This window comes from Asterias rubens, chromosome 12, assembly GCF_902459465.1.
Source record: "Asterias rubens chromosome 12, eAstRub1.3, whole genome shotgun sequence".
Classification (NCBI taxonomy): domain Eukaryota; kingdom Metazoa; phylum Echinodermata; class Asteroidea; order Forcipulatida; family Asteriidae; genus Asterias; species Asterias rubens.
This window is the reverse complement of record NC_047073.1, coordinates 3,894,189-3,921,609: the sequence shown is the minus strand read 5'-3', so window position 1 is coordinate 3,921,609 and position 27,421 is coordinate 3,894,189. Positions and strand designations below refer to the sequence as shown.

The 27,421-nt window shown below is 40.4% G+C and overlaps 1 protein-coding gene across 1 annotated transcript; it reads right to left on the bottom strand.

Moving 5' to 3' along the window:
* Positions 1–888: 888 nt before the first annotated feature.
* On the bottom strand, positions 889–26,878 carry LOC117297623 (midasin-like). The gene is made up of 2 exons (XM_033780748.1): positions 26,674–26,878; positions 889–3,239 (listed from the first exon to the last, which is right to left on the bottom strand). The coding sequence occupies exon 2, from the start codon at positions 3,231–3,233 to the stop codon at positions 2,409–2,411; it is 825 nt and encodes a 274-aa protein (XP_033636639.1). The 5' UTR covers positions 3,234–3,239; positions 26,674–26,878; the 3' UTR covers positions 889–2,408.
* Between the last annotated feature and the right edge of the window lie 543 nt (positions 26,879–27,421).

Here is a 27,421-nt window from a genome sequence, read left to right as displayed (position 1 = left end):
AAAATCAACATTCATTCAACCAGTCGGACCAAAATTAAATGGGCAAAACACTGTGCCATTTCACTTGAGGTTATCGGGGACTTTGAACGTTGGGGGAAAATTATCGAGCTTACAATTAAACCTTCAGGCTGAATGTCATTTTGATTTCAAGTTGGGGGCAATGCCCGAGACCAATGCTACGAGCAATCGACAAGTGGAGAGCAGTTGAAATTGACTTAATGTTGTTATATACTCACCTCCGTCTGATCTTACGTTTGATTGCACATTCGATGATTGTGAGTAAAAAATAATTGCGATAACAATATTAAACCACGACATTGGAGTCCTTGCGAATTGCCAAGATCCTCACGGTACGGTTACATACAGAGAGACGTTGAGAGACACTTGAGTTTCTATAAGAGTCGAGAATCCCCGATTGTTATTGCGGGAACATTTCTAGTTGTGACATTAAGAGATTACAGTGATAACTCTTACCGATTGAGAAGTGGATATGTCACGGGGCAAACTATAAGGGGATGTGTGGACTCGACGTATGAAGTCATTAACGGTGGTTCTTTCAGGTGTACTTTTTGGTGAAGTTCAGCGGGAGCTGAGTGGCGTTGATGAAGGAGACACCAATGGAACTGCAAATAGGGTTCGTTGGTAGGGACGTTACAACGCTTTGGGTGGCCGGCAACGGGTACATTGATCAGTTACTAATAAATATGCGAAAAGGGTATAATGAAAGCTTGTCAGCTTGATGACGAATCATTGGTTTTATATTAGGGCCTAAATATTAGAAACAAAACAGTCTGCGATTTTCGAAAGTGCTCCATTGTGAGACTTCAACGGTCTTGATTCGTACTTACTGAGCTTCAACAAAATATCACACAAATTCTTCTGTTTATCTTGGTTTAACTTTGACTACTTCTTTATTTTGCTTTCGATGACAAGAAAAGCCACATAATTTGCAGCTGTTACGGCTACTCATCACTTAATTCTCAGGTGCGTTTCATGTTTAAACTACTGTTAAATCGAGAGAATGTGGTTTACACTAACGGACGAAAAAATAGCATTACGAGCAAGCTGGACTGGTAACTCCGGTTGATTATAGTTTGACAATCGCCTTCTTTGTCAACATGGTTGATCAGTTGATTAAAATTAGTTACCACACAATGAAACCATAGACTTTTCGAATTCAACCACTAATTAACCATTAGTTACCAGTCAAAGTTGTCGCACAGTACCCTTTCTTCCTTTAAGCATTGGCAAACTAATACATTTATTTTTACCAGATTTTTCCAAGATTAAATTTTGAATAAGCATGTATAAATTTGAATAAGTATGTATGGTGACATGGTTGCTAATTGAAGTGCACTTCATAATAATAAGTAAGCCTATGCCGAGCTTGTTTTTGCGCGCTTTTATAGTTTGTGTGTTAAAAGCTTGAAAGGTCTTTGTTGTTTGTTAGAACTTCTGAATCTAGCCTTCCTCCAGATCAAGTGTCCAAAATTTCCCTCGAAAGAAATAGAAGGTTTTCCACTTAAAGAAAAAACCAACTCCGGGCAATCATCTATTTTCTGCTTTTATGTACACTCAGTTTTTCTTTTATACCTGCAGCTAAAATGCACCAGAATGCACAAAGCAACCAATTTGAATCTCAGTTTATGGGCGTTTTGTTACTCTTTTTCTTTCATTCGTCGCCTTTGTGTTTTGTTTTTGAAGAGCAACACCAGCAACACTTACAAATATAGAATGATGAGGATATTTACACTTATAAAATACAATGATTAATGTTACAGAGTAATCGGTAACCAAATGCATGTGAAGTTATACATAATGCACATTTGTTTATGAACTTAAGAAAAATACAATCTAATCACAAGAGCCTCCATCAATATTGTGGCGCAGATACTCTATACCACAAATCACGTCGAGCTGGTATAATTGCCGAAAAATCTTGTCTTTGTCCAAGGTCACTTTAACTTTTCATCTTTTATTGGTTTGTTTTGTTTCTGTTTTCGCCAACACTTGCTTCAAAGCTCAATGGGTGTCTGTGTAAAGCCAATTTTTTGAAAACATAATTTGTTTTAGCCATGTTGCTGCCACCTTGTCAGTGGTCTTTAGATAAAGACATAATATCTGACAATATTAATTTCTCTGGCCATGAGTGAATGTTTTCCACTAAAAATTGGGGAGTGGTTTAAACGAGCTTTCGTGATTGAATACACTAAAGCGATAACTTAAGTCAAAGACATTGCGGCAATAAATCCCTAGGTCAAAATGAAAACTTACTGAAAGTTAAGATGCTTAGATTTTGTTTTGATGTGTGTCCCCCCCCTTCCCCCTCTGCATGATTTCCGCCAGACCAGATAATGAAAAAGAGTTTAAACTGTTGTGTAACTGATATTTTACTTTTTTGTCACAATCTAATTTCGACGCCCGTTGCCCCTCTGTCTCCCGCGTGAGGCGTGGTAATTGGCGCGCTTTTCCTCGTCCAGTTCATCGGCTGCTGCTTCCCCCATGGCGAGATCTTCGTCTGACTTTGTGTACCTGCGGAACCCACCCCTAGGCTTGCCGCCTCGTGCGTGGTAGTTGGCTCTCTTATCTTCGTCCATTTCCTCGGCAGGGGCCTGCTCCATAGCATCTTGATCCTCGTCCGACTTCGTGTACCTGCGGAATCCACCTCTAGGCTTGCCACCTCGGGCATGGTAGTTGGCTCGTTTATCTTCGTCTATATCCTCCCCCTCCAGATCCTCCGGTCCTTCCTCCTCCTCTCCGTCTCCGTCGGCCTTGGTGAATCGGTTGAAGCGGTGGGGTTTACGTCCGCCGTTCATAGTGGCTCTGTAGTTGGCTCTCTTTTCCTCATCCATCTCTTCCAGTTCGGGGATCTCCTCTTCGTCTCCATCGGATTTGGTGTATCTACGGAATCCCTTCTTGCCACCACGACTGACTGAGGCGCGGTAGTTAGCCCGTTTCTCCTCATCCATGTCTTCTAGTCCGGCTACTGCGTCCATGTCGGATTTAGTCACCCGACGGTAGCCGGCCTTCCCCCTTGTACGTTGGCGTCCACTAGCGTAGTGGTTGGCGCGTTTATCGTCATCATTCTCATCTTCTGCATATAGTTGTTTTAGAACTTCGTCTACATCGGCGGCGCCTTGCCCATCGGTGTTTTCATCGTCAGCCCGGCACTGGAGCACCACTGCAGCCACTACCACCGATAGAAGAAGTAGAATCAAGTCCAATCTTGCCATTTCAAGCTGGAAACACAAAAAATCAAAAAACAAATACAAAATAATAAGTTTGAGTCTTTCACCATAAACACAGGGATCGATTTTGTTTAAAGGCCCTGGACACGTTTGGTAAATATCAAAGTATTCTCACTTGGTGTATCCCAACATTTGAACAAAATAACAAACCTGTGAAAATTTGGGCTCAACTATTGGTCATCGAAGTTGCAAGAGAATAATGAAAGAAAGAGAAAAAACTTGTTGCACAACTTGTTTTGCTTTCAGATGCATAATAAGAGGCTTCGGATGAAGTCTTTAATTATTTGAGTGAGCCATTACGTCTTTCTCAAGTCAGGGAGCAGTTTCTCAAAATGTTGTATGCTGTTAACAACTCTCCATTGCTCGTTTTACCCAGTACGTTTTTATGCCAAAATTGTTCTGAGTAATTACCAAAAGCACACAGTACCTTTTAAATACACCAATTTCAAAATATTGTTAGGGTTCACGTATATAGGGCTATGTATTGTATCTTTGTGTTCAAGATTATATGAACTTTTTATCATTGGAATCCTGAGTATGACTATATGTAATTTCAGACACAGTCTTTCATTCCAGCCGTAACCTTTGCCTGGTGAGAGATTTATAAGGGTTCTCGTATAGCAAGGCTAGCGTTGGGATGATCATTTAAAATAATGGATACTTCAGACAGAGTGTCGATATGTATTGCTCTGTCGATGTGTTTGTCACAATCAGATTGTATCAGACCACTGTGACTGTTCAATATCCAATGTCGATGTACACGGTAGACATTCACATGTGCAAACCCAAGTGAATGTCCAATATACATTATTGATGTGCAAAATAGACTTTCACTGTGCAACGTACTCGAATGACACATATCCAATATTTATATACAAGGTAGACATTCACTGTACAAACCTATACGTGAATGTCCAATATCCAATATCGATGTACAATATCGATGTGCAAGGTAGACATTCACCGTGCAACACCGTGGATATGACACATATCCAATATTAATGAGCAAGGTAGACGTTTACTGTACAAACTAAACATGAATGGCCAATATCCATTATCGATGTGCAAAAATAGACATTCTTAAATGACACATATCCAATATTGATGTACAATGTAGACATTCACTGTGCAAACACGTAAATGTCCAATAACCAATGTCGATGTTTAAGTCAGCCATTCACTGACACACCTACTCTGATGTCCAATATTCAATATCGATGTACAAGTTAGACATTCACTGTTCAATCCAACGTGAATGTCCAATATCCAATATCGATGTACAAGGTATGGATGTTCTCTGTACAAACCCGTTAGAGTGCCCAAAAGCCATTACAGAAAATTGCTGGATGTCAAATATCTAACATTGGTGTCATTTTGACAACCTCTTTTGAAAGGGCAATTTGGCAGAGTCTAAACAGTGGCCTGCAGTGGATAGATGAAAAGATGAGTTTTCTCTTCTATGACTCATGCCGGACAGAACGAAACCTTTACAAATAATGTTGTTCCCAACTGTCAATTTAAACCAAATTACTGAAGTCATGTCCATTAAAAAACCCATCGCACACCATAACCACTCAGTCGCCATGTTGTCATTTCGCAGTCAGATTACTAATTAAGCAAACATTTTAAAATCAAGTCATTTAATTAACGAGCTCGAGCTTTAGACCTTCCCCATCAATTTGATGAATATATAAAATAGAAGATGTCAACCTTTTCGTTTTCTTTTCCATCAGTCATCTGTCGATGGCCCCGAGACCTACCCGGTTAATTGGTGCCCATTAAGGGTCTCTCTTCCGCGTAAAAACATTGTAGAGAATTAGAGTACATCATCGTTGAAAGCATTTTTATTTTTGGAAGCTAAAAATGTTCCTAGAAAATGTTGAAGTGTTGGAAGTTGCTATCAATAACAAAGTGAGAGACTCCCATCTCACGGGAATTTTGTTGTTGTATGGTTTTTTTTAACTCTCTGTTCCAGGGTTGGATTTTCATATGAGGAAACTTTTACATTTTGCAGTACCTAGACTTACCAGGTATATTTCCATTGTTTGCGTAGTTCTGAGCGTGCGCACATGACCGAGAACAATGGATTTTACCTGGTAAGTCTGCTGCCACCAAGCGTCCAAAAAGTCTCCCATTACAAAGCGAGAAACTCTCATCGCATAGAAATTATGTTGTTGCATGTTTTGTTACTCTATGTTCCACGGGGTCACCATTGGGGACTTGTCACACGAGGCAACTTTTACATTCTGCAGAACCACTTTGATGCCACATTTTTGTTTCAAACATTATCTTTCGATCCCTATTTGAAACCTTGTGTGAAACAAAGGGAACGTGTAGATTATAACAACGAATAATCGAGGATATGTTATAGTTTTGGAAGTCGCTATCAATAATAATGTGAGAGACTCCCATGTCACAGGTTATGTTGTGGTTTGTTTACATTGTAAAGTTTTACTTCGTGTTCCCGGGGTAATCATTAGGGGCTTGCCGCACGAGTCATCGTTGGTAACACACGAAAACCATGTATTTCGTTCCCTAAGAAAAAGATGTTGACATTCAGAGATGTAAATGCCTTTGCTTCTTGGAGATTGCCTAGAACTGGTTGCCTGTAAATTGCCAGGGCCCAATTTCATAGAGCTGCTAAGCACACAAATTTGCTAAGCATGAAATTTCTTCCTTGGTAAAAACAGGATTACCAACCAAATTTCAATTTGTTGCATATTCCTTGTTACTGGTATTCAGCTGTTGTTTGCTCATCCTGAAAATCACGTTGAAATTTGGTTGGTAATCCTGTTTTTATAAAGAAAGAAATTTCATGCTAAGCAATATTTTGTGCTTAGCAGCTCTATGAAATTGGGCCCAGGTCTCGACTGTTAATTTTAGTATAAAATATTAATGTTTTTCCTATAAATCAGTGCGCAGATGCACTATGCAAATTGTTTCGTATGTGGGAGTTGCTGTTTTTTGAAGCTGTTCCCCATACCCATGATCTGATATAGGCCTCGGATCGCATTGGTATTGCTATGCCACATACTAGAAATAAAAGACTCCCCACATAATTATTTAAACATATTTAACTCATTGGTTTCCACATTTTAAAACATTTTTGCACACGCATCTTAGATGAAGAGAGGAAATCCATTTTGGTTTCATTTTCAATTTTAATAGTTCCACGAGTATATAGGCCATACACATTATCTACGACCTCTGTCTCAGTCTACAGTGTGAGCCACATCAACCATTGAAACCAATATTTATTTCATTGCAAATCCAGAAACTCGATTCCCAGCATCTGTGTGCACAGACCGTTAATTAAATTGCCGACAAAACTTCGGCAGCTCCTCATTTCAAACCACCGTTGACGTTATGTGTTGAAAGATTAAATTGGATTTAATTAGGTTATTTGTATAGAGCGACGGAGATGTGGTTCCACTAACCCATTTTCTATTTATTTATTTATTTATTTATTTATTTATTTATTTTTTTTTTTGGGGGGGGGGGGGGGGCTTGCTTGTTCACTTCACTGTACTGAAATACTGACACGCAGGCATAAATACGTGTACATTACTTTTACAAAGAGTGACGTCGGCGAATGTTTATTGCTATGGCCGTCCACTGTACTTCTAAGCAAAATTATAATTGTTTGGCGTTCAACAACCACTCCCCGAGGCCAAGAATTTCCACATGACATTTGTTTTGTCTCGAAAAACAAATAATGTACAAATGAGGTAGGCCTACTAAGTTTATTTAATTCCCCTTTGTAAAAGATATTCATCTTAAAATCATAACAAACAAGCTTATAAACACCCATCTGTTGTTCCTATCACATGCGAGACTCCATGCAAAATGTTATACACAACAATGTGCATTGTGCGAGCAGACGACATTTTTTACAAAAGGCGCGGAAAACAAAACAAACTTTCTTGAATAGGCTCGTGTGACTCTGTGTGTACGCTGCGCACTACACACGTGTATTGTACTATACTTCACGCAGGGTTGTGGTGTCATGTTTTATGCTCTCTTTGGATCTTTGGATTCTCCCCCAAAATGACGTGGAAATTGGATATTTAAACCGGAATTAGGCCAGCAAGACGCAGGACATAACAATAGTTATTATTCGTGGTAATCACAAGGAATGCCGGGCTCATGGCTTGCTGACAACAAACTTGTATGAACAATTGAACGGTGTGTTGTGGAAAACTGCTTCAGGATTTACAACAGCGTTGACGTACTATACGGAATATATAAAGTCACCCTATCAACTCCCCCAAACTACAGCCCATGGAACGTAAGAACAACTTCTAGGTAAGTGTGAATGCTATTTTAATATGCCTGGGTTTCTATGAAAACTACACTAATGGCTTGAAGAATGAAAATACTGCGTGGAATTACAGCTGCAAGCTTGTGTTTTCAAAGTTAACAATGAAACAAAGATGGCTGACTCTATTGAATGCGCTGTCAAACATTCGCGGAATGTCTCCCTATTACAGCGTTTTCAAATTGACCCACTTTGTTGTTTTATTTCTCTAGAAAGCCACCAAACTTTGCCAAAAACAGCACCCTTGCTCTGTAGACACATTCGGAAACATTATTTATCCGACAGCCATTATAGAAAACGATAATGCGCCTCTATATTTTTGCAGTGTACTTTTGCAAAATGCATGGTGTCCTGCACGGGCCATTGCAAATAGAGGACCACTCATATACATACAGATTGAGATTTAAATGTAGTGTTATTTGAATTGGAGCACTAGCGCTCCCTTTTATGTTGAGACGTTCCTATAATAGAATTTAAAGGGAAATGTGTACTGATACATCGTTGTGTTTGTGTATTATGAACATGGGCACTTGTTAAAATTGTATGCTCTGAGAATAGCTTATGTGGCTACTGAATAATTCAGCCCATGTCAACAACTATATGAGTTAAGGAAATGTTTTCTTATTGTGTTTGGGTATATATGAACGTGGACACTTCTTAAAGGTGTACGCTCCGGAAATGTTTACTTATTGTGTTTGGGTATATATGAACGTGGGCACTTCTTAAAGGTGTACGCTCCGAGAAGAGCTGATGTAGCTACTGAAAAATGCAGCTACTCTATAGCTAAACAGAATGACAATAACTGTGCATGTTTAAATGTATGTAAAGTATTTCAAGAGACTTACAACGCTTTGTGATTCAGGTTTTTTATTCACCCTCTCTCTGTATAGCATGCAGCATAGAAATATTGGGTAAATAAATAAATGTTGAGGTCTTCAGTTCCCCATCTCAGTTCCCCATCAAAACAAGGCAAAGTGCTCTGCACAAACCATCACATCTCGAAACCTAAACACAGCTCCCATCAACGCGAGGTTTAATGTATTTGCTGAGTACCAATTTATTTGGAGTTGCTTGCTGATAATATATCGCGACACCGAAAGTACCGGAGACTGAGGCGATGTGCGAGCAAAGCGTCCCGGGTCGTGCCGTCGCGTGTTCACCCTTGAAATTCGGTTAAGGAGTGCGCCATGAAAAATGCATGCGGTTTATCTGGCGGGACAAGCAATATGATACCTTGAACAATCGATAGATGCAAACGAAAAGAGGAATGACACGTCATTCAAATAGGTCGTTGTGCTTGGGATACTCATTAGTGAAAGTCTCATATCCGGGGAGGGGAAAGAGGGTGAGATAGAGTTGGATACCCAGGGGGTGGGGGTTTTGGTAGTAGGCCCTATACTTTAGGTCAGTGTGCTCTGGGTGACGTGAAGGGGCAGGGGATTTAGTAGGAAGGGATAGTAAGGGGAAGGGCCGTTGACGGTTTTCTAAACACAGAAAACAAATCTTGGTTTCACTCACTGCAATAAAACGCATATACTTGTATTATGATTTCACTCCTACACGAGTAATTTATTTTCCACGTGAATGTTCAGACATTGAGCCCATAATTATTTTTTTAAGAGAAACTCAAAACAATTCTTTACTGAGATATCGGCCATCACAAAGCCGGACGATCCCTTCAAGATGAGGGCAAAAGATAACTGATTTGGGCTGTCGAATAAATCAACTGTCACCACCAGGGGCACATTGTCATCTTAACTCCTGGGGCTGAAACAGGGTTACCCCTTCACAGACCGTAATGATGATAGGCTTGGTATTGGTATCATCCAATGTCTGGATGCATTACACTCCCAGCTTTTTACTTTGGTTAAGTGCCATTATGGTTTTGTCATTGGTTTTGTGTACGTGTGACGGACTTGTTTCAATTGCCAAAGCAATGATTATGGTGTTCCAAATACTTGTCTGTGTTTCTCTGGAAGTTTGGTACTGCACAATCAAAGAGATTTTATATTGAAACTTTTAATTTTGAACAGATTTTACCAAACTATCTTTGTCTTTAAGAGCAGCATGAAGGCGCACAAATTCAGAGTCACGTGATTAATTTTTTCTTTGCCATGATGTTAACTTTTCTTGTCTGGATTAGCACTTTCTTTTCGACAGCTATGCTATTAAAAAAAATTGACGTCAGTTTTGAACGGCGACGAAAAAAGCCGACAATGTCCACACTGCAACTTGATATGGTTTCGGATCGATAGTCCCCGCCTATCGATTGCTCACACTCCTTCAGTTGTATGGGTTCTGGGCCGCCTGGAATCAGGCATCCTCGGATGACACGATAAAATGTCGCTCGCGGTGACGTTAACTGATTTCCACGGCGCGCCTAAACAAACGGATAGCCGCCCATCATTGTTGGATGCTGTCAACTACACGGGTATGCGACACGTCTTGCGTAGGAAGACAGGTGGAGTTCTCACAAGAATTTTTACACTAGAAGCTGTTGGTTAGAGACACCCGTTATTAACTTCCTCCTCTAAACATAGCGTTTGACACCATTATTAAAGGAAACACCTCGGAAAAAAGTTAATGTTGCACCAGAGTTACCCCAGTCTCACTGAGTTAGGTTGAATGGCCTTTATTTACTTCAAATGTTATGAGCAGTTCTTAAACTACATTTGAAACTTTTGCGTGGAATCTTCTAAAGACAGACACTGCTGCAGTAGACTGGGTCCCTGTCTTTACCTATCAACGAAGACAGGCTTTTCATAACTGTGTTATGATTGGCCCGAAGTGATGCAGTTTGTCACCTTGCACATTCGATATTTTCTGCATGCAGCGTGTGCATTATGTGTTATCTCGTAAAGTGTTGTTTTATTCAATATGTAATGTGTACAATGTAAAAGTGAATTCACTGCAAATCTCCTTGTGAAATGAATGCGAGGTCAAAGGTGTATGGCAACATCCGGTCAGTTCGGTATCTGGCGTTTATATTCACGAGCCTCAAAGTGTGAAGTCAGATACCCAGGCTACTTCTTCAGCAGCATCTTGTAACATATAGCCATTAATATCGTTAACATAATATTGTACATTACAAGGTTAATTCTTTGGCGCCACAAACGGCCTATGATTTGAATTGTCTGGCTCGATGTCGCTAAAACTTGACTTTTCGTCTCCCGTAAGTCGCAGTCCTCAGATCAGCGCTGATCCGGCCTTACTCCGGTCAGCCAACGAGTGTCGTCTACTCGGTCTGAACAGCCGTTGTTAAGTGCGTATATGAATAGTCGGATAAGTGAGAAGAGTGCTTAAAGGCACTGGACACCTTTGGCAGCTGTCAAAGACCGGTGTTATAACTTGGTGTATCTATTATGCATACAAAGTAATTGGTGATCGAAGTTGCAAGAGAACAATGAAAGAAGAAAAATTCGTGTGCTTTCAGCAGATGCCTAATAAAAGGCTTTGGAGTCTTTTATTATTTTTGAGTGAGAAATTACCTCTTTCTCAAAAACTGTGTTACTTTACATTAACGCACAAAATGTGGCAAATATTTAGTATTCATTAGATTATCTAGGTCATCTAAGTATAAGTGATCACATGGTTCTTGACCATTCCATCGCCACTTTACACGGTATCTACCTCAATTGTATGGCTCCTCAATTAATTCATCTGGGATTGTACAATTTTCTGAGATTTATACTTAGCCTCAGAGGTTTTCTGTTTTATTTTGCTGTGTTTTTATAAAAAAGACGCAAAGGGGATGAGCCCTTGTCGACTTCCTTCACGCCTCGCACAATTTATTTTTTAGAGAGGGGTGGGGAATTTCAAATCTTGCTAGGTGTTGAAGTTATTCCTGTCACGTTTTCAAATCAGAGGGCTATTAAAACAGAATGAGTTTTACTACATGTTTAATTTACTGATGACGGCTATTAACTCAATGAATAATGTAAGCGTTTGAGTGGAAAACTACAACACCAACTCCAAACTTGTGTCAAATCTGTACGATTTGCGGTCATCGCCGATTGCTCTTGCCATCTCTAACGTAACAAGGGGCCATACTGTTTTACCCTCAAGTCGCGTTTTGATTGCTGGATTCCTAAAAGTCTTTGTTGTAAAATTAGAAGGTTTACGAGGTTTATATTTACAAATTAGGTTGTTAGACGAATTCTCCACTTACATTGGGTCAGAATGTTTTATACATACAATACTCGTTTTTGGTTGCTCGGTACATCAAAGTCACTGTTGTAAAATTAGAAGTTTTACCAAGTTAATTTTTACAAATTAGATTGTTAAGTGATTTATCCACTGTTTTCCAGACGTCTCATACTAATAAATAAAAAAAGGCACAAGATGGTTTGACAGCATTTCAAACCATCGAATCGTGTGTCAAAACAACAAAAAGTACCGTCAACTGCCGTCGGTTAACGTGCTTTGCTAAAATTGTTTCTAAACCATGAAAGACGACTCTACTTGCTAACGGTTTGTTCAAACACGATAAGAAATCACTGCCCCGTGTCAAGTATTTTAAATAAACACTCGTTTTAAGTGCAAGCGCATGCTTCAGATGATGACAACAGCAAATATATTGCCTCAGGAATTGGGTTTATTAAAAGCAGCAGCGGTGGATCTAGTATGTAAACTGTTAAGGACTACATTGTTTCTACTGTCCCTGATTCTCGTCTCGTTGGCCAGCGGTGAAGCGGCTCGCAGACACGGTACGGTTGTTCCGAAGTGTTAAACCAACACAAGTAGAAGGCCTCGAAACACACCGCATTCTCGGTGAGCGGGTTTTTAGTTTCAACAGTGCGCACCATCCGAGACTCAATCTATCGCGCCCGAATGTCCCATTAATGGGAAAATACCCCGCTAGAGAGATATCGAAGACGGCAATATTTAGACGGGATGAAATTCAGCACTTTTTTTTTTGGGGGGGGGGGGGAGAACTCAAGAAGAAAAAAAAACACTGCTTTAAATGTAATGTCGCATATAGCAGTCGTATTAAGATAGACGAATTCACCTCAACAAGGTTTAGCTCGTCAAGCAAATAAAAAAGCTTGACAATTCATTCGTTGTCTTTTAGAATTCCCACATGGTGACCTTTTATTTTTCCTTTTTTGTTTTGTCCTTTGTCTCCATGAGGTACCGGATAATGTAATCTTGAATAACATTTAGATAGACGAAATCACCTCAAAGGTAATAGTCCAGCCCTTTCAAACAAACAAGCTTGGCAAGCCACTCATTGGAAAGATCTTCTACTCCTATCCAACGATCCGGGTTGACACCTTTATATTTCACCACAGCCACAAATCAGCAAGATTTCAAACAAACTCACACACACATAGCCGGAACATTATTCTTTCATAATTTCCGGAACAGTTCGTAAAAAAACAAGCTGGACAATCCAATCATTGACAAGTATGTCTTCTACCCCCATCCAACGATGTGGTCTGATACATTACTTCACCCACAGCCACAAATCAGCGAGATACCAAACAAAACTCACATACCTACCCGGAACATTATTCTTATTCTAAAATGTCCGGAACAGTTCACACCAAAAAGGTCTTCTATACCCCCATCCAACGATACGGGCTGATTTCTTTACTTCACCACAGCAATTCTACATCAGCAATATTTCAAACAAACTCACACACACAGCCGGAACATAATTCTATCAAAATTTCCGGAACAGTTCGCACATTTTAGAGTTCACTGTCCCTAACTCCGCGATCCGGTTCTTTCATTACGGAGGTCGGCAGCTGCTCGTATTTCCATTTTTCACGGCAGGGCAGCCGCACGATGCGACAGGTGTCAGAAACGGGAAAGAGAACCGATGCTTTGGGAGCGTCCGACCGACAAAGAGAATGTAGAAAAGGAAGGGCTGATACAAGTAGGCGTTACGAGGAGTAGTATTGGTATTGATTAGTTGGGAGAAATTTTCTTAACACTAACTTAAAGGGAAGGTTTACGTTTTGTGCTAACTCTCAAAATCAATGGATATAAAAACATTTTGTTAGAAGTCTGCAGCATTTTTCGAGAGTACAAAGCATTTTGAGAAAAATTTCACTTCGAAGTATAATGTGTATTAATTTTGCTTTTTACCGTGCAAACCAATGACAGACACGAAAATACACTTTACAAACATCCATTATAATATTGATGTCAAAATTATATTGCTAATGCACCACTCACCGACAAACGTAGCCTTTAAAGAGTTTATTTAAAATGCAAACAGCATCATCGAAACCGGGCATAAAATATTGTTTTTTTATATTATGGCCAAGAGCATCTATCTAAAACGTCAATCGTCATGTTTGTTAACAGTTAAATTGGTTTCCAATAGCAACGCACAGTGTAGATGAGGACGATGGTGGTAAATACTGATTGACAATTTTTCTTTGCCAAACAAAAAATGAGTCAGGCACCAGCCACAACAGTGCAAGCCTAATGTAATTTTGGCTGGTAACCTGTTTCTGCCAAGCTATACTGTTCTGTGCTTAGCCAGTTTTTGTGCTTACTGGCTTTATGAAATCTGCCCCAAGGCCTAATATCATAGAGCTGCTTAGCGGTCAATTTCTTTTGCATATTGTGCGATTTCCATTTTCCTTTTCCATGCTATAAGCATGCGAAAAGGTGCGCTAAACATTCCGATGGTTACTGTATGAACATGACGAACAAATAAAAACAATCAATTGTGAACAAGCAAGGTGGCCGCCAAATATTGTCTCGCTAACCTGGGCCCAATTTTATAGCGCTGCTTAATGGTAAGCAACTTTTCGTGCTTTACTGTTGCAGAAAAAAGTGTAAGCGTATTTCACAGTTTAGAAAGCAATAAGCGGCCATCTTGCACGTTCACCGTGGATTTGCAATGTGTGACGTCATTCAACCGAAAGGTTAGCATGCCTCATGTGCTAAGGTTGGCAGCTCTATGAAATGAAAATCTCATGACAGTAAGCACAGAGTCGGCCGCTAAGCAGCTCTATGAAATTGGGCCCAGGACAATCATTGCCCTTCCTTGTACGGTCCCAAATGAGGTAATCAGATTGCAACGTCTCTTATTCGAGGTCGTTCCGAAGTAACTTCATACGACGAAGAACACTTATTCATCGTGATGTTAACATTCACACCTCAAGTCAGACTCGTATTACATTCGCTTTAATTTAGTCCCTGTCGATATTTCACCGCAGTTGAGGGTAATTATCGCTTATTAACTAAAGAGATAGGATGACAAAATGGCGTCATTGTGTGCATTTCATAATCGATGTACCAGTAGGTAATAAGGTGATTGGGATTGATTTGGACATACAAGCCTATATCAATAGAGTATAATTGGGTTGGCAGTCAATCTTTGCGTTGCAACGGGTATCCATTACACAATACGTTTATCATTGGGTGCGTTCGTTTAACTTCCCTGGGTCGACCCCGGTGTGTGGCGGTTTTTTTTCCCAAGACGAATGTGGGTAATTAACTGCACACGTTCGTCCTGGAAAAAGAAAACGTCACACACCGGGGTCGAACCGGGGAAGCTAATCGAACGCACCCTGTGTATATGTAAGGTATTTTAATACTCATCGGAAGTTGCTATGCATGCTGGAATAATATCCAAGATTGCATTGGCAATAGTATTGACCAAGGCTGTCTTGCGCTATTCCCTTTAATCTTCGGTATATCCTCGCACAGGTATACAAAACCTTTAATTGATTTAATTGAAAACAAAACCTTTGGACGCCTGTGCGTGAAATGTCATTTTGATTTCGTAAGATCCTTTTCCAGCCTAGTCTAAACATGGTTTCAAGCACATGCCTGTCCTACTTCCAAAGTATCCTAACTTGGAGATATGATGTTGTTAATTAACAATCAAAATGCAAACACCTTTGGACGCGTGCGTGAAATGTCACTTAGAAAGATCTTTTTTCCCCAGCATTTTCTCAAGTACATGGCCTGTCCGCACTGTCGAACCTGTCCTCTGATGGCCGTAGGGGGCCTCAACCAAATAATAAGGAAAAGTAAGGTCTGGACGAATCGATAAAAGGGAGGCTTTAATCATCGATGGCTTCCCCCTGACTAGTTCAGATCAAGAAGACTGAAGTGGTTATAGTTGAAGCCAAGGACTATTTTCTCTGGTTGACTCTATCGACGCCAATTCAAATTGCGCGAAGCTCATTAATATACGCCAGGCTAGAAGTGTAAGTCTGGTGTTAAGAACAGAAATATACCGTCTGCCTCCACCGTGTTTGGAGGTGTGTTTGAGGCTGGCAAGGGGCTACCAGCTACGCTCAAGGGCATCTTGTATTTATGGATTTTTCACGAAATGGGTTCACTCGGAGCGTGATGAGATCGAAGTCGACGACGGGGGACTTCGTAATGGAAATGTTCAATGTCTCTTGAATATAAGACGGCCATGTGAGTCTTCAAAAGTTGGTATTCTTTTTCAAGGAATCCTACAGCTAGCCCTTTTTAGGAAAACATTGCTCCAATCAATATACATATATCCCCATTGAATGGCAACTACAGGGGTTTGCCCCGTTCCCTGGTTTGATCGGCAGCATATTGCGCCACAGCACTCTGTAAACCATTACATGGTGCAGCCCATAGGTTCAAGGAGTAGATCTCATAATTCAAACGTGTAGTCCCACATACCTGAGCAGGAAGATACTTCATGTCCGCTTAGAAACAGCCGTAATTAGCGCGTAAATGACGTGTATAGTTGTACTAAAATACTGTTTTTGTGTTCACTTTCCCCGTGCAATGTTGAATTCTCGGTCACATGTTCCTTTTATGGAACAGGAAATAACGAAAAACGCTTTTCGAGTGGAAAACGTGCTAAGCTCCCCTTTACTGTTTGAACTGTCCAGTAATCACACATGCAGTTGACGGTAACATCAGACCCTGGTCAATATAGGTTTCAAAAGCATATCTGGCTCTAAGAAAACCGTGATATTGACTTGATGTCCCGCAGGGTTCACTGCTTGGCCCGAATTGGTTGGCACGTGCGTTCAGTGACTTTACAATCACTCAACACGATATGCTGGTTCTCGCAACGGGTTTGGCGAATCAAATTGCCTGGGATGTATATAATGGCTTACTGCAATCGAAAATAAAGTATATTCCCTCGTGAAACAATGTTCACGGTTGGTTCAGATAATTAAGTTGTGTTCAGTCAAACTGAAGCCAAACTTTGTTATTTTTTCTTTAATTTGGTTTGGGAAATAAGGAAGTACGTTTGTGTTCCTGGAAGAAGGTCATAATAAGGCTGTGCGAACTACTGTTTCCCCCAAACAAAAGCTCACAAACTATAGAATGTCAAGACTATTTTATGTTTAGTTGCTAGATTTACCCAATAATGTTCCATTCCAATGCTGTCAACTCATTCCCGCAATGATTTATAAATGGTAGAACAATGAGGAACTTTTGAACACTAGGTGGCAGCAGACTTACCGGGTAAATTTCCATTGTTTACATAGTTCTGAGCTTGCGCACATGACCGATAACAATGGATTTTACCTGGTAAGTCTGCTGCCACCAAGCGTCTCAAAAGTCTCCCATTGTAACGCTACAATTTCGGACAGTAATATAGTTGATTGCTCATAATATACCCCTTTCTCTTCACACAGTTATTCCCCAGTACTCTGCAGACTTCTATTGGTAATGAGTCCACCACAAAACCGTAAATTTGACCTTTGAGCCCCTCGTGTTGGTTCTAAAATGACACTGTACATACTCTTTTATACGTATAGAAGAATATACTATGCTATCTACTTATTTGTTTGTATCGTTAGACACATCTAATTACACAAGGAATACAAGTTCAATCTAGGTTGTGCAGGTTAAACAAAAGTGTACAAACTGTAATCGGAATTAGATGTGTACAACCTGACTTATGGTCGGATACCCCCTTGTGGATTGGGTGTGCGACGAGGCGGCGCCCCCCTCCTCTAGTACCGCACCTGCTTTGGTCTCCGTCTTGGAATTATCCAACAACACCTTTCCTATGGACTGGTTCCCTCTCTTTATCCACAAGACACTGGCCTGGTTTTACACACCCAATGATTTCATTGGATAAACGTGCATTGACGTATGCTTTCCAATTCTGTGTTTTGATTGGTCCGAGGTGATGTGTGTCTGCATGCAGTATGCATAATATCTGTATTGCATATGTACATGCATGTATTGTTGTTTTATATACGTAGGGTTTGACTGCGAATCTCGATGTGAAATAAGTGCGAGGTCAGAGATGCATTTGAAAGGAACCTGTCGTAAACTCAATTAAGGCTTCTGACGTAATTCACAAGCCTCGACGTGTGACGTCAGATGTCCAGGCTGCCCCTTTTCTTGTCCCGGAAATGAGATCTTGACTTCCCGTTCATTGTAAAACGTGTTTAATTGAGGATACTTGTTGATTAAAGTATTTAACTTTCATTTGGAAAGAATGTGTTACAGCACAGAGAGCCCATAACAAAACCACTCGTTAGGATGGACATTTTGTGCAACATGACAAACTTATAACCCAAGCCTCACTCCACACATTCCTCCAACGCGCATTACGGGAAAGATCGCAGCAAAGCTTGCCTTCGAAAAAAAAAAATCAGAGCTACTTCGCGGTAGTAGAAAATAGTTATAGCAAGACAAAAAAACACAATAATATACACACAGCTATACACATGGTGTTACCGCAAACCAAATAAATATTGATACCTCACTGTGTCAAATTCCGTAAAGCTGGTTTTTGTTTTATTCTACATAAAGAAAGGTATTGTAGAATTCAAAGCTTACATGTTAAGGTTTTCGATTCCACGTCACTTGTTTTGTGTGAGGTGTTTGAGCGTTCTAGGGCACTGGAACCAAGCCTTTCTGAGCTGGACTGAACAATGACTCTCTCAAAATTATTTTGATTGACCATTATGTTGCAAAGAAAGTTGAAAGTGGTACTAATTTATTCATGTTAAGTGATACAACGGATGACACAAAACGCTTTCACGTACTCACCAACATTAAAAATACATTACAATAAACACCCAAATATTGTCCCAAATGTAATCCTAAGGGAATGGCTCCAACCCTAAACTGTGGTTTATGACTTGAGCATAAAATAGCGATGGGTTTAGGTCTAATGATGCTTTATTGCTTCCTGGGCTAGCGACAGGCACTCTGACGCCTGCCAGAATAGGAAAAAATCACCTTCAAATAGAGAGATAAATAGATTATATTGATGCGGTGCCAAATACAACTATACTCATTCCATGTTGGAAATGATATCTATGATCTCAAGTAATTGAGATCGACTGATTCGGAATACTAATGGTGTCTGTGTTGAAAACGCATTGACGATACATCTTCCTCTCAGTGCGTCTTGTCGGTTGAACGTGGTTAGTATTCTTTATTTCATTGAAAAAGCTCAAATTGTCCTTTTTAAATATTGTAGACATAGGCCTATTAGTATAGTGAACTGTTTGGTTTGGTTGTTGATTCAGATAAATTTACACAACTCTAAAAGTGTCATATAATTATTGTGTCCACCATAATTATCTCAAAATGGCTTGTGGAATTCACAGGGTATGTATGGTGGCTATTGTTCACCTCAAAGCATGCATAATTGGACTCATGAGTTTCTCTTGACTACTATGGTTTACCTTGGTTGTTGACCACACCTCTCTGACTAAATGTCACCTCCCAGTCTCGTTTTGGGATACATTGAATGGTAGTACAACAAAATGGCGTCACTGTGACAAATGCCTGCGATAGTATACCAACGTAACTACTATAATGTCTGGTTTTCTTTGCTCATCTCCAAACCATGCATAATTGGCCTCGCAAGTTTCTCTTTACTACTGTTGTTTACTATGGTTATTAACCACCTCAGCCTCGTTTTGGGATACACTTATTTGAATTGTAGTAAACAAGATGGCGTCACTGTAGTAGAGATATGTTATATCAGCCTATGGTTTGGTTCTATTGTTCATCTCCAAAGCATGCATAATTGGACTTGTGAGTTTCTCTTTTCACTTGAGTTATCTTCAAATTGGTCTTGCATCGTCGGCGGTATAAATGCACTTGATCAGAGACAAGATCAGCTGCAGTCGCCTTGAGGCACGCACCACCCCCAAGGTGTCGGTAAATGCATAATGCGCACTTGTCATCACATTGGCATAACATCAAGAAGACGAAGTGGCTGAGCTTTTAAAGGCAGGGGACACTTTTGCTAACTATCCTCACTTGGTGTATATTAACCTAATGCAAAAAATAACACCTATGAACATTTTGGCTGAATTGCTCATCGAAGTTCCAAAAAATAATGACAGACAAAAATTACATTGTTGCTAAGAATATTGTGTGCTTTCAATGCCCGAGAAAGGCTTTATGCCTGAAGCCTTTCTAAGATTCAATATTTTCGGATAGAAATAACCTCTCGCTCATAACATGACGTGTACAGGGACATAAGAAGAGGCATCTGAGGTCATACAACAAGTGCATAATTAGACACTGTCTTTGGATCCTATATCTAGAACAAAAGATACCGCAATTTACTACTTTTGGCATGCAGTGTTTGATAGATGAGTTGGATTTAATCTATGCTAATATTACACCTCGCAAACTGAAGGTGATGTCACCCTCTATCAAGGAAATTGTCTTCATCTGATGGTATATGTGGCGTGTGATGGCCTAACAGTTAAGATCACCGGATTCAAACTCTGGTGTTTCTTACCAGCAAAGAGTGTGGGTTCGACTTCCAGTCGCGAAACCTGTGTCCAACCATGCTGCGTCGTCCTTCGGATGGGACGTAAAACCGTTGGTACCGTGCGCGACAGCACCATGTCATTACATGGTGCTTTGTAAAAGGAGTATGTCTCATAATTCAAACGTTTGCAGGAAAATACTGTATGTTAAAAGCGACTTGAGTCTCACTAAGTGATGGATCTGCGCGCTATATACAAGAGTCCACAATTCTTCTTCTTATTATTATTATTAAATTAAAGGTGACGCCACCAAGGAACAGGTCTTCCACTTGATGGTGTATAATAGCGATACGTGTGTGCATGATGTGAGCTTACAGTGCACAATAGGGGCAGGTGTTGGCTTGATTAGAAAGCAGGTGTTTTGAGATAATTAATCTGTTCTTAATTATTGTATGTTTTGTTTCGTTGGATCAAACAATAGGTTCATAATGCATACATCATTCTTCATACAACAGAAAAACACAAACAAAAGATCGACAAACTAATTTTGCAACATAATATATTATCGTCTACAGTTCCAACGCAGGTTCGTACCCAGTGGACCAATTACTTTTGTTTTCTGGACCAGGCTGGATATCAGCAGACGCATCGCCAAACCATTTTTAATGAGTTTTTTTTTTCAAAAGAAAAACGAAACAAATTGTTTTGTGTTTGGTGGTAGACCATAGACGAGTTCGCAAAAAACAGGAGTTGGCAGATTATGAATTTTTATTTGTATTATAAAGATGACAGTCGAACAAAATTACTTGTCTTGACGTTTGGTACGTTGAACATTAGTGGGAATAAAAACTTACGTGGTAAGAAATACAGAGGCTTTGGATAGTAGAATTTTGAGAAACATTTCACTTCGAAGGACTACGGTTATGGCAAAACAATACCACTTATTATCTCTGAACATTTGAATATAAGTGTTAACGGTAACGCTACTAAAAACATGCGTATTATTGTATAGGGTTATTCTTCCTGATGCGGGAACTTATTCGCTCCGGCGATTTCTCAAAAACGCGATCATGAAACATGACCTATGAAAAATTTACATGTTTAGTTTACTGTATAAATCTATCATTGAAATAGGTGGGGGAGGGGGAGGGGAACAATCGAGATGTTCCAAAAACCAAAGAATACAGAGCCTTATTGAAGGCAGCCTGACACTTGGAAGGAAAGAGTAACATTTTAGAACGATGGAAAACGAGAACAGTGGAAGTGTCGTGGCCGAGCGGTTAAGATCACCGAATTCAAACTGTGGTGTTTCTGATCAGCAGAGTGTGGGTTCGAATCCCAAGCCATGACACTTGTGTCCTTAAGCAAGACACTTAACCATTGCTTCGTCCTTTGGATGGGACGTAAAGCCGTTGGTCCCATGTGTTGTGTAACGCATGTAAAAAAAAAACAGTGCACTTATCGAAAAGAGAAGGGGTTCGCCCCGGTGTTCCTGGCTGTGGCTGCTGTATGCGCCGTAGCACCTTGTAAACCATTATAAGGTGCTAACTAATTGGGTCTCAAAATTCATCACTGCAATAACCTATCTTTCTGAACGTTTGTATATACTCAGCGCATTGAGTACCTTGTCTGGTAGATACGTGCGCTATATAAGACTTCGTTATTAACAGCACGTTCAGAACATTGAAGAAACTTGAGGACTCAATCCTATGGGAGATAAACACAGCTTGATCTGGATGAAAAACAACGTCAAATAATTCCCAAAGCGATGTGCACTTTTAATGGCAAATCTTGTATATTGGTTTTTTAATTGTTATTATTTTTAACAAGTCTTGAAATTTGAGGGAGTGCTGGGCCGATCTGATTTCTACCTCCAGTGAATAGCCTCATGATCTAGTTTCTCAAACAGTCTCTATTTCTAGCAATGGAAATTAAATTCCATAAATCGAAATAGGGGAATAGACATCATTAAACAGGTGTCAATTTTATATAGATTTTTTGAATATGACACCCGCACCTGTTTGGTCTTATAACAGATACAGGCTCCCTATAAGCAATTAACCCGTTTGGATATCGGGCATCTATGGGAGGAACGCCACCCGTATACCGATAAAGCACTCAGACTGTCTCCCCAAGATGATACAGGCGTTTCTTATCTTGGATCAATTTCATAAAGCTGTCAAGCAGAAAATACTGCTTAGAAAATCACTATGCTTAGCAAACAATGGGCGGGGCACCATGTAGAGCTTCTTTAGCACAAAGAGTTTCTGAGCACAACAAATTTATGCTTACCTGAGGGGTGGTTAGGTAAAAAAGAGCGTTAGAGTTCTTGGATTATTTAGGGGACGTACTCTTCCACTTGCTGGGAATGGTACATCCGGAGGGGTGGGCAGGGGACGCTGCTGCCCCATACAATTAATGAGATCGACAAAAATGCATACACGCATGGTTGGATACATCCCCTCGATCCCAAGTTTTGTCGGTCCCCGCTTGCCTCCCCTCTCAAAAGTGAAAATGTCATGTTACACCATTTATCTTCTTGGTTTCCTAAAAGCTTGGAGGTATAATTTTTTACTACAGTGGGAACTCTACAAGGAGGTAAAAGATTTGTGTTTTGATTTCAAGAATTTGTTTCTTGGTTGACTACACCCCATTGTGATACACACGTTTCTCCCACCACGGCCAATTTCACAGAGTTGCTTTCAGCACAAACAACTAAGCACAATAAAATCATGCTTAGTGTTTTCTATAACTTGAGCCCACTGGTCGTCGAATATCAGAATTGTCTGCTTTTTTGTGAAACTGTTCTCCGTCAAGACTTAATTGTGACGCTTTCTTTACGAAATATGCCTTCGCACATTCTGTAAAAATGAAGTTAACATTGTTGCAGTTTTCTTTGCGAAAAAGCTGTCATTAAGTTAAGAAAAATCTGTCACTGTTGTCTTTTTTTCAATGAGGGGAATAAGTTAATAATACACGCGTGGTTTTCAATTCAATTCCTCTTCATCTGTACATTTTTGACACAGAATCGTGTATATAAAAATGGTTTAATATAGAGCATGAACAAACTGCATTGGTGAATGACGTCAGAGCTTCTTCTTCGTATCCTTTATCATGTAAATATACCTTCTTGATTACATCCCTTCGGGTCTAATTACTGTACCGTAAATTAATTGTACGGAACTTGCACCAGAAAACATGTTCAGAATGAACGCAGTTTTATTTGCTTGAAATTGGCGATACGACCTTCAACATCAAACTCAATCTTGCAATGCATGCATCAAGGACATTGTTTAAAAAGAAGAAATAGGAAAGGCAAATGTAAGTTTGGACTCTATGTTTTTCTCTCTCAATACGACAATCGAATTCTTGTATTCCCTTTTTGTTCAATCATCACGACCAAACCAGGAAGGTCCGTACCTCAATGAATAATTGCGAAGATGCGAACTTGATAAATTCAACCTGACACACGCCGAGCCTAAAGGTAAATTTATGAAACCTGTACTTAATATTTTTCTTCTTTTGCGATTTTCGTGAGAAAATTGCCTCCGGTCTCAAATTGACAAGATCAATTTCTCCGTGTCTCGTCTACGACACATCCTGGTAAATCAAGCCCAAAACACGTCACTTCTGCGATTAATTTATAAACTCAAAAACATTACAATAACTGTCATACATAAAATCTGATAATACAGCCCACGTTTAGGTGTTTTATAAAATACTATAAATAAATAAAAATTACCCTCTCCATCGCTTACACCCCCTAAAAGCACTTCTGGCACGACCCAAACCGATTTCCACATAATTAGATACAAATTTCTTCCACGAGTTGTGCCATGATTGCAGTGCAAGGACGAAACTAACACCTATGCAATTTTTTAAAGACCTGTCAAGTTTAAAAGCTTAACTTTATTTGATGAGCTGAACTACTCGCAGAGTAAATTATGGATTGCACGCTTCGGACGAGTACTCATGGTAAATTATTGTTCTATGTTGCCATGGTTGTGCACTGCGGACGTTGTTGTGTATAGCGCTCCGTCTAAACCCTATAAACCGTATTTGGCCATACCTAGCCCCACCCAACACCTTAGCCAGCAGATCAATGAACGAGCCCATCCCCAAACCTCAACCATTAGCCCAAACGAGCCCCACCCCAAACCATGTCCACCAGCCCAAACGAGCCAACACAAAACCTTAGCCATCAGCCCAAACATCCCACCCAAACCTTAGCCATCAGCCCAACAGAGCCCACCAAACCTTAGCCATCAGCCCAACCGAGCCCACCAAACCTTAGCCATCAGCCCAAACCTTAGCCATCAGCCCAAACGAGCCCACTCAAACCTTAGCCATCATCCCAAACCTTAGCCATCAGCCCAAACGAGCCCACCCAAACCTTAGCCATCAGCCCAAACCTTAGCCATCAGCCCAACCGAGCCCACCCAAAACCTTATCCATCAGCCCAAACGAGCCCATCCAAGTGACCTTAGCCATCAGCCCAAACCTTAGCCATCAGCCCAAATGAGCACCACCCAAACCTTAGTCGTCAGCCCAAACCTTAGCCATCAGCCCAAACAAGCCCATCCAAGTGACCTTAGCCATCAGCCCAAACCTTAGCCACCAGCCCAAACGAGCCCATCCAAACCTGAGCCATCAGCCCAAACCTTAGCCATCAGCCCAAACGAGCCCACCAAACCTTAGCCATCAGCCCAAACCTTAGCTCTAAGCCCAAACGAGCCCACCAAACCTTAGCCATCAGCCCAAACCTTAGCCATCAGCCCAAATAAGCACCACCCAAACCTTAGCCGTTAGCCCAAACCTTAGCCATCAGCCCAAACGAGCCCATCCAAACCTTAGCCATCAGCCCAAACCTTAGCCATCAGCCCAAACGAGCCCACCAAACCTTAGCCATCAGCCCAAACCTTAGCTCTAAGCCCAAACGAGCCCATCCAAACCTTAGCCATCAGCCCAAACCTTAGCCATCAGCCCAAACGAGCCCACCAAACCTTAGCCATCAGCCCAAACCTTAGCCATCAGCCCAAACGAGCCCACCAAACCTTAGCCATCAGCCAAAACCTTAGCTCTAAGCCCAAACCTTAGCCATCAGCCCAAACCTTAGCTCTCAGCCCAAACCCTATTACATGTTTGTTTTGCATTAAGGATAAAGAATGTACTTTGTTTTAACCCGTACACAGATGTGTATTAAGCACTGTTCGTCTACTCTGTGCTTTCCCAAGTTCTGTGAGAACAAATCCACTTGCAAATCACTCTGATGGGATTCGAACCCACGACCTATGCCTTGCTTATAGCTAGAGCAGAATCGAACTGCCTGTAGCCATCGGGCTAGCTTGGTGGTATAACGGTGTTGTTTTGAGATTCGTGTCTGGTTGGGATTAGAGCGACGTTGATTCTTATAAATCTAGAGTTGTTCAAAAGTTAAACTAAATTAATTTTTTTTTAGTTTGACAAATTCTGATAAGTTGTTTCCGTCTGATGTGCTGTCTCTCAGGATTTTGCTCAAATTCATTCCATCTGCCTATTATCTCACAGAGGCAGATTAAACAAACTAGAAAACAAAATGTTGTATTGGAAGCGTTATCAACTTTTAAATTAACCTGCTTTGTTTTAGGACAGTCATGTTTCGTGATAACCAGATGGTTTTGAATGAATTTACTCTATCAATGTGTAGACCTATACTTCTCTAGGCAAATAATTCTAAACGCCGGGACAACAGTTCTTATTCTCTATCAAAATCAGTCAGTTAAAACATTTTTTTATTGCGCCGGTATCCTTCAGTATACTCATAGGCGCTTTGACAAAGGGTCTATAGAACATTACAGGCAAAGTAGCGAAGAGAATTTAGAAATTTTGGTTCTCTTTTGCAAAGTTTTATCATTGCTTTTGCACCGAATTTGGTTATCACCTGCCCATGTTTCCCTCTAAAATATAGCAAATATAATCCATTGAGTGAGATTTAAATGACTTTAATAATGTCTTAATGTATTAACTTATCGGTTCTCGTGCAAAAGGTTTGTTTACACATGTAACTTGGCGCCATCGCGTCTGTAAAAATGTTTCCTATGCAGGAAGTTTGTATAGGACCTATGTTGCCATGCTGATCACCTTGAATGTTACAGCCCATGCATGTAACAGCCAATGTAATAACCCTTCAATTTGAAAAGGATATTGATGATAAATCATTCTTGTAAAAGTGCATTACGCTCATGACAAGTTCCCAAAATACACCGTGAGGGCATACAAACTGACTTATTGATGAACACGATACCCCAAAAATGATTATGAACCAGTTCAATCAGATACACAATGATTAATCACTAGGCGGTAATGATCTATCTGAAGCATGACGGTCAAGTCAAATAAGGAGTTTTACCTCCTTAACACTTCCAGAAGTGTGAAAGAGAGAGAGAGAGAAAAACAAACTCACCTCTGGTTGCAAGATTTATCAGATAGATAAATCGAAGTTCCACGAGAGTAGGTCTCCCCGTCTGTCGTTTGCTTTAACAACAAGTAGTCCAATGTTTCAGTCAGGGTCGTGAATACTGGCGGGAAAAGTAACGCAGCAAAAAGATGATGTACAATTCCTTTCGTCTGCTCCGGGTTGATGCCGAGATGGAAGTGTCTCGATTCTGGAAAGTCACTTCTCTATAACCGTAGCTGATGTGCAATATTAATCTATGGGCATGCGCTATCTGTTGTACCGAGACTGCGCGTGAGCAGAATGTCTCGAGGGTGTTACGTAGGTGGGAACTGTCCTCTGATTGGTTGATAAAGTTCTGCTTAAGTCTTGTCACTCGACTTGATGCGAGGTCGCCTTATTTGGTGAGTTTGGTTGAATGGAAGATGTATTGAGGTGGACACATGAGGGGTTATAAGTGACTGCGAATGATTGGGTGTATAATGTACGGTGTCTTTAATGGTCATGAGAAATGTACCCTCCCTAAAAACCACGTGTTTGTACTCGATAGGGAATACGACTTCAGCATATAATAATATACACTGGCAGAGCTAAATATAGACCACAGTGATATGTGGAAAAAATCACTGAGAGATTTATTTGTCCCATCTCATACCTGGTATGTATAAGGGATGTTGGTATACGTGTTGTATAGGTGTTGCGCAGTGCCCATGGTTTTATGCTGCGTAGATTTGAGTCACGTTTACGCGGGAGACAC

Bases quoted from the DNA above. Each gene is read 5' to 3' on its own strand.
- LOC117297623 (XM_033780748.1), bottom strand. From the start codon at position 3,233: ATGGCAAGATTGGACTTGATTCTACTTCTTCTATCGGTGGTAGTGGCT.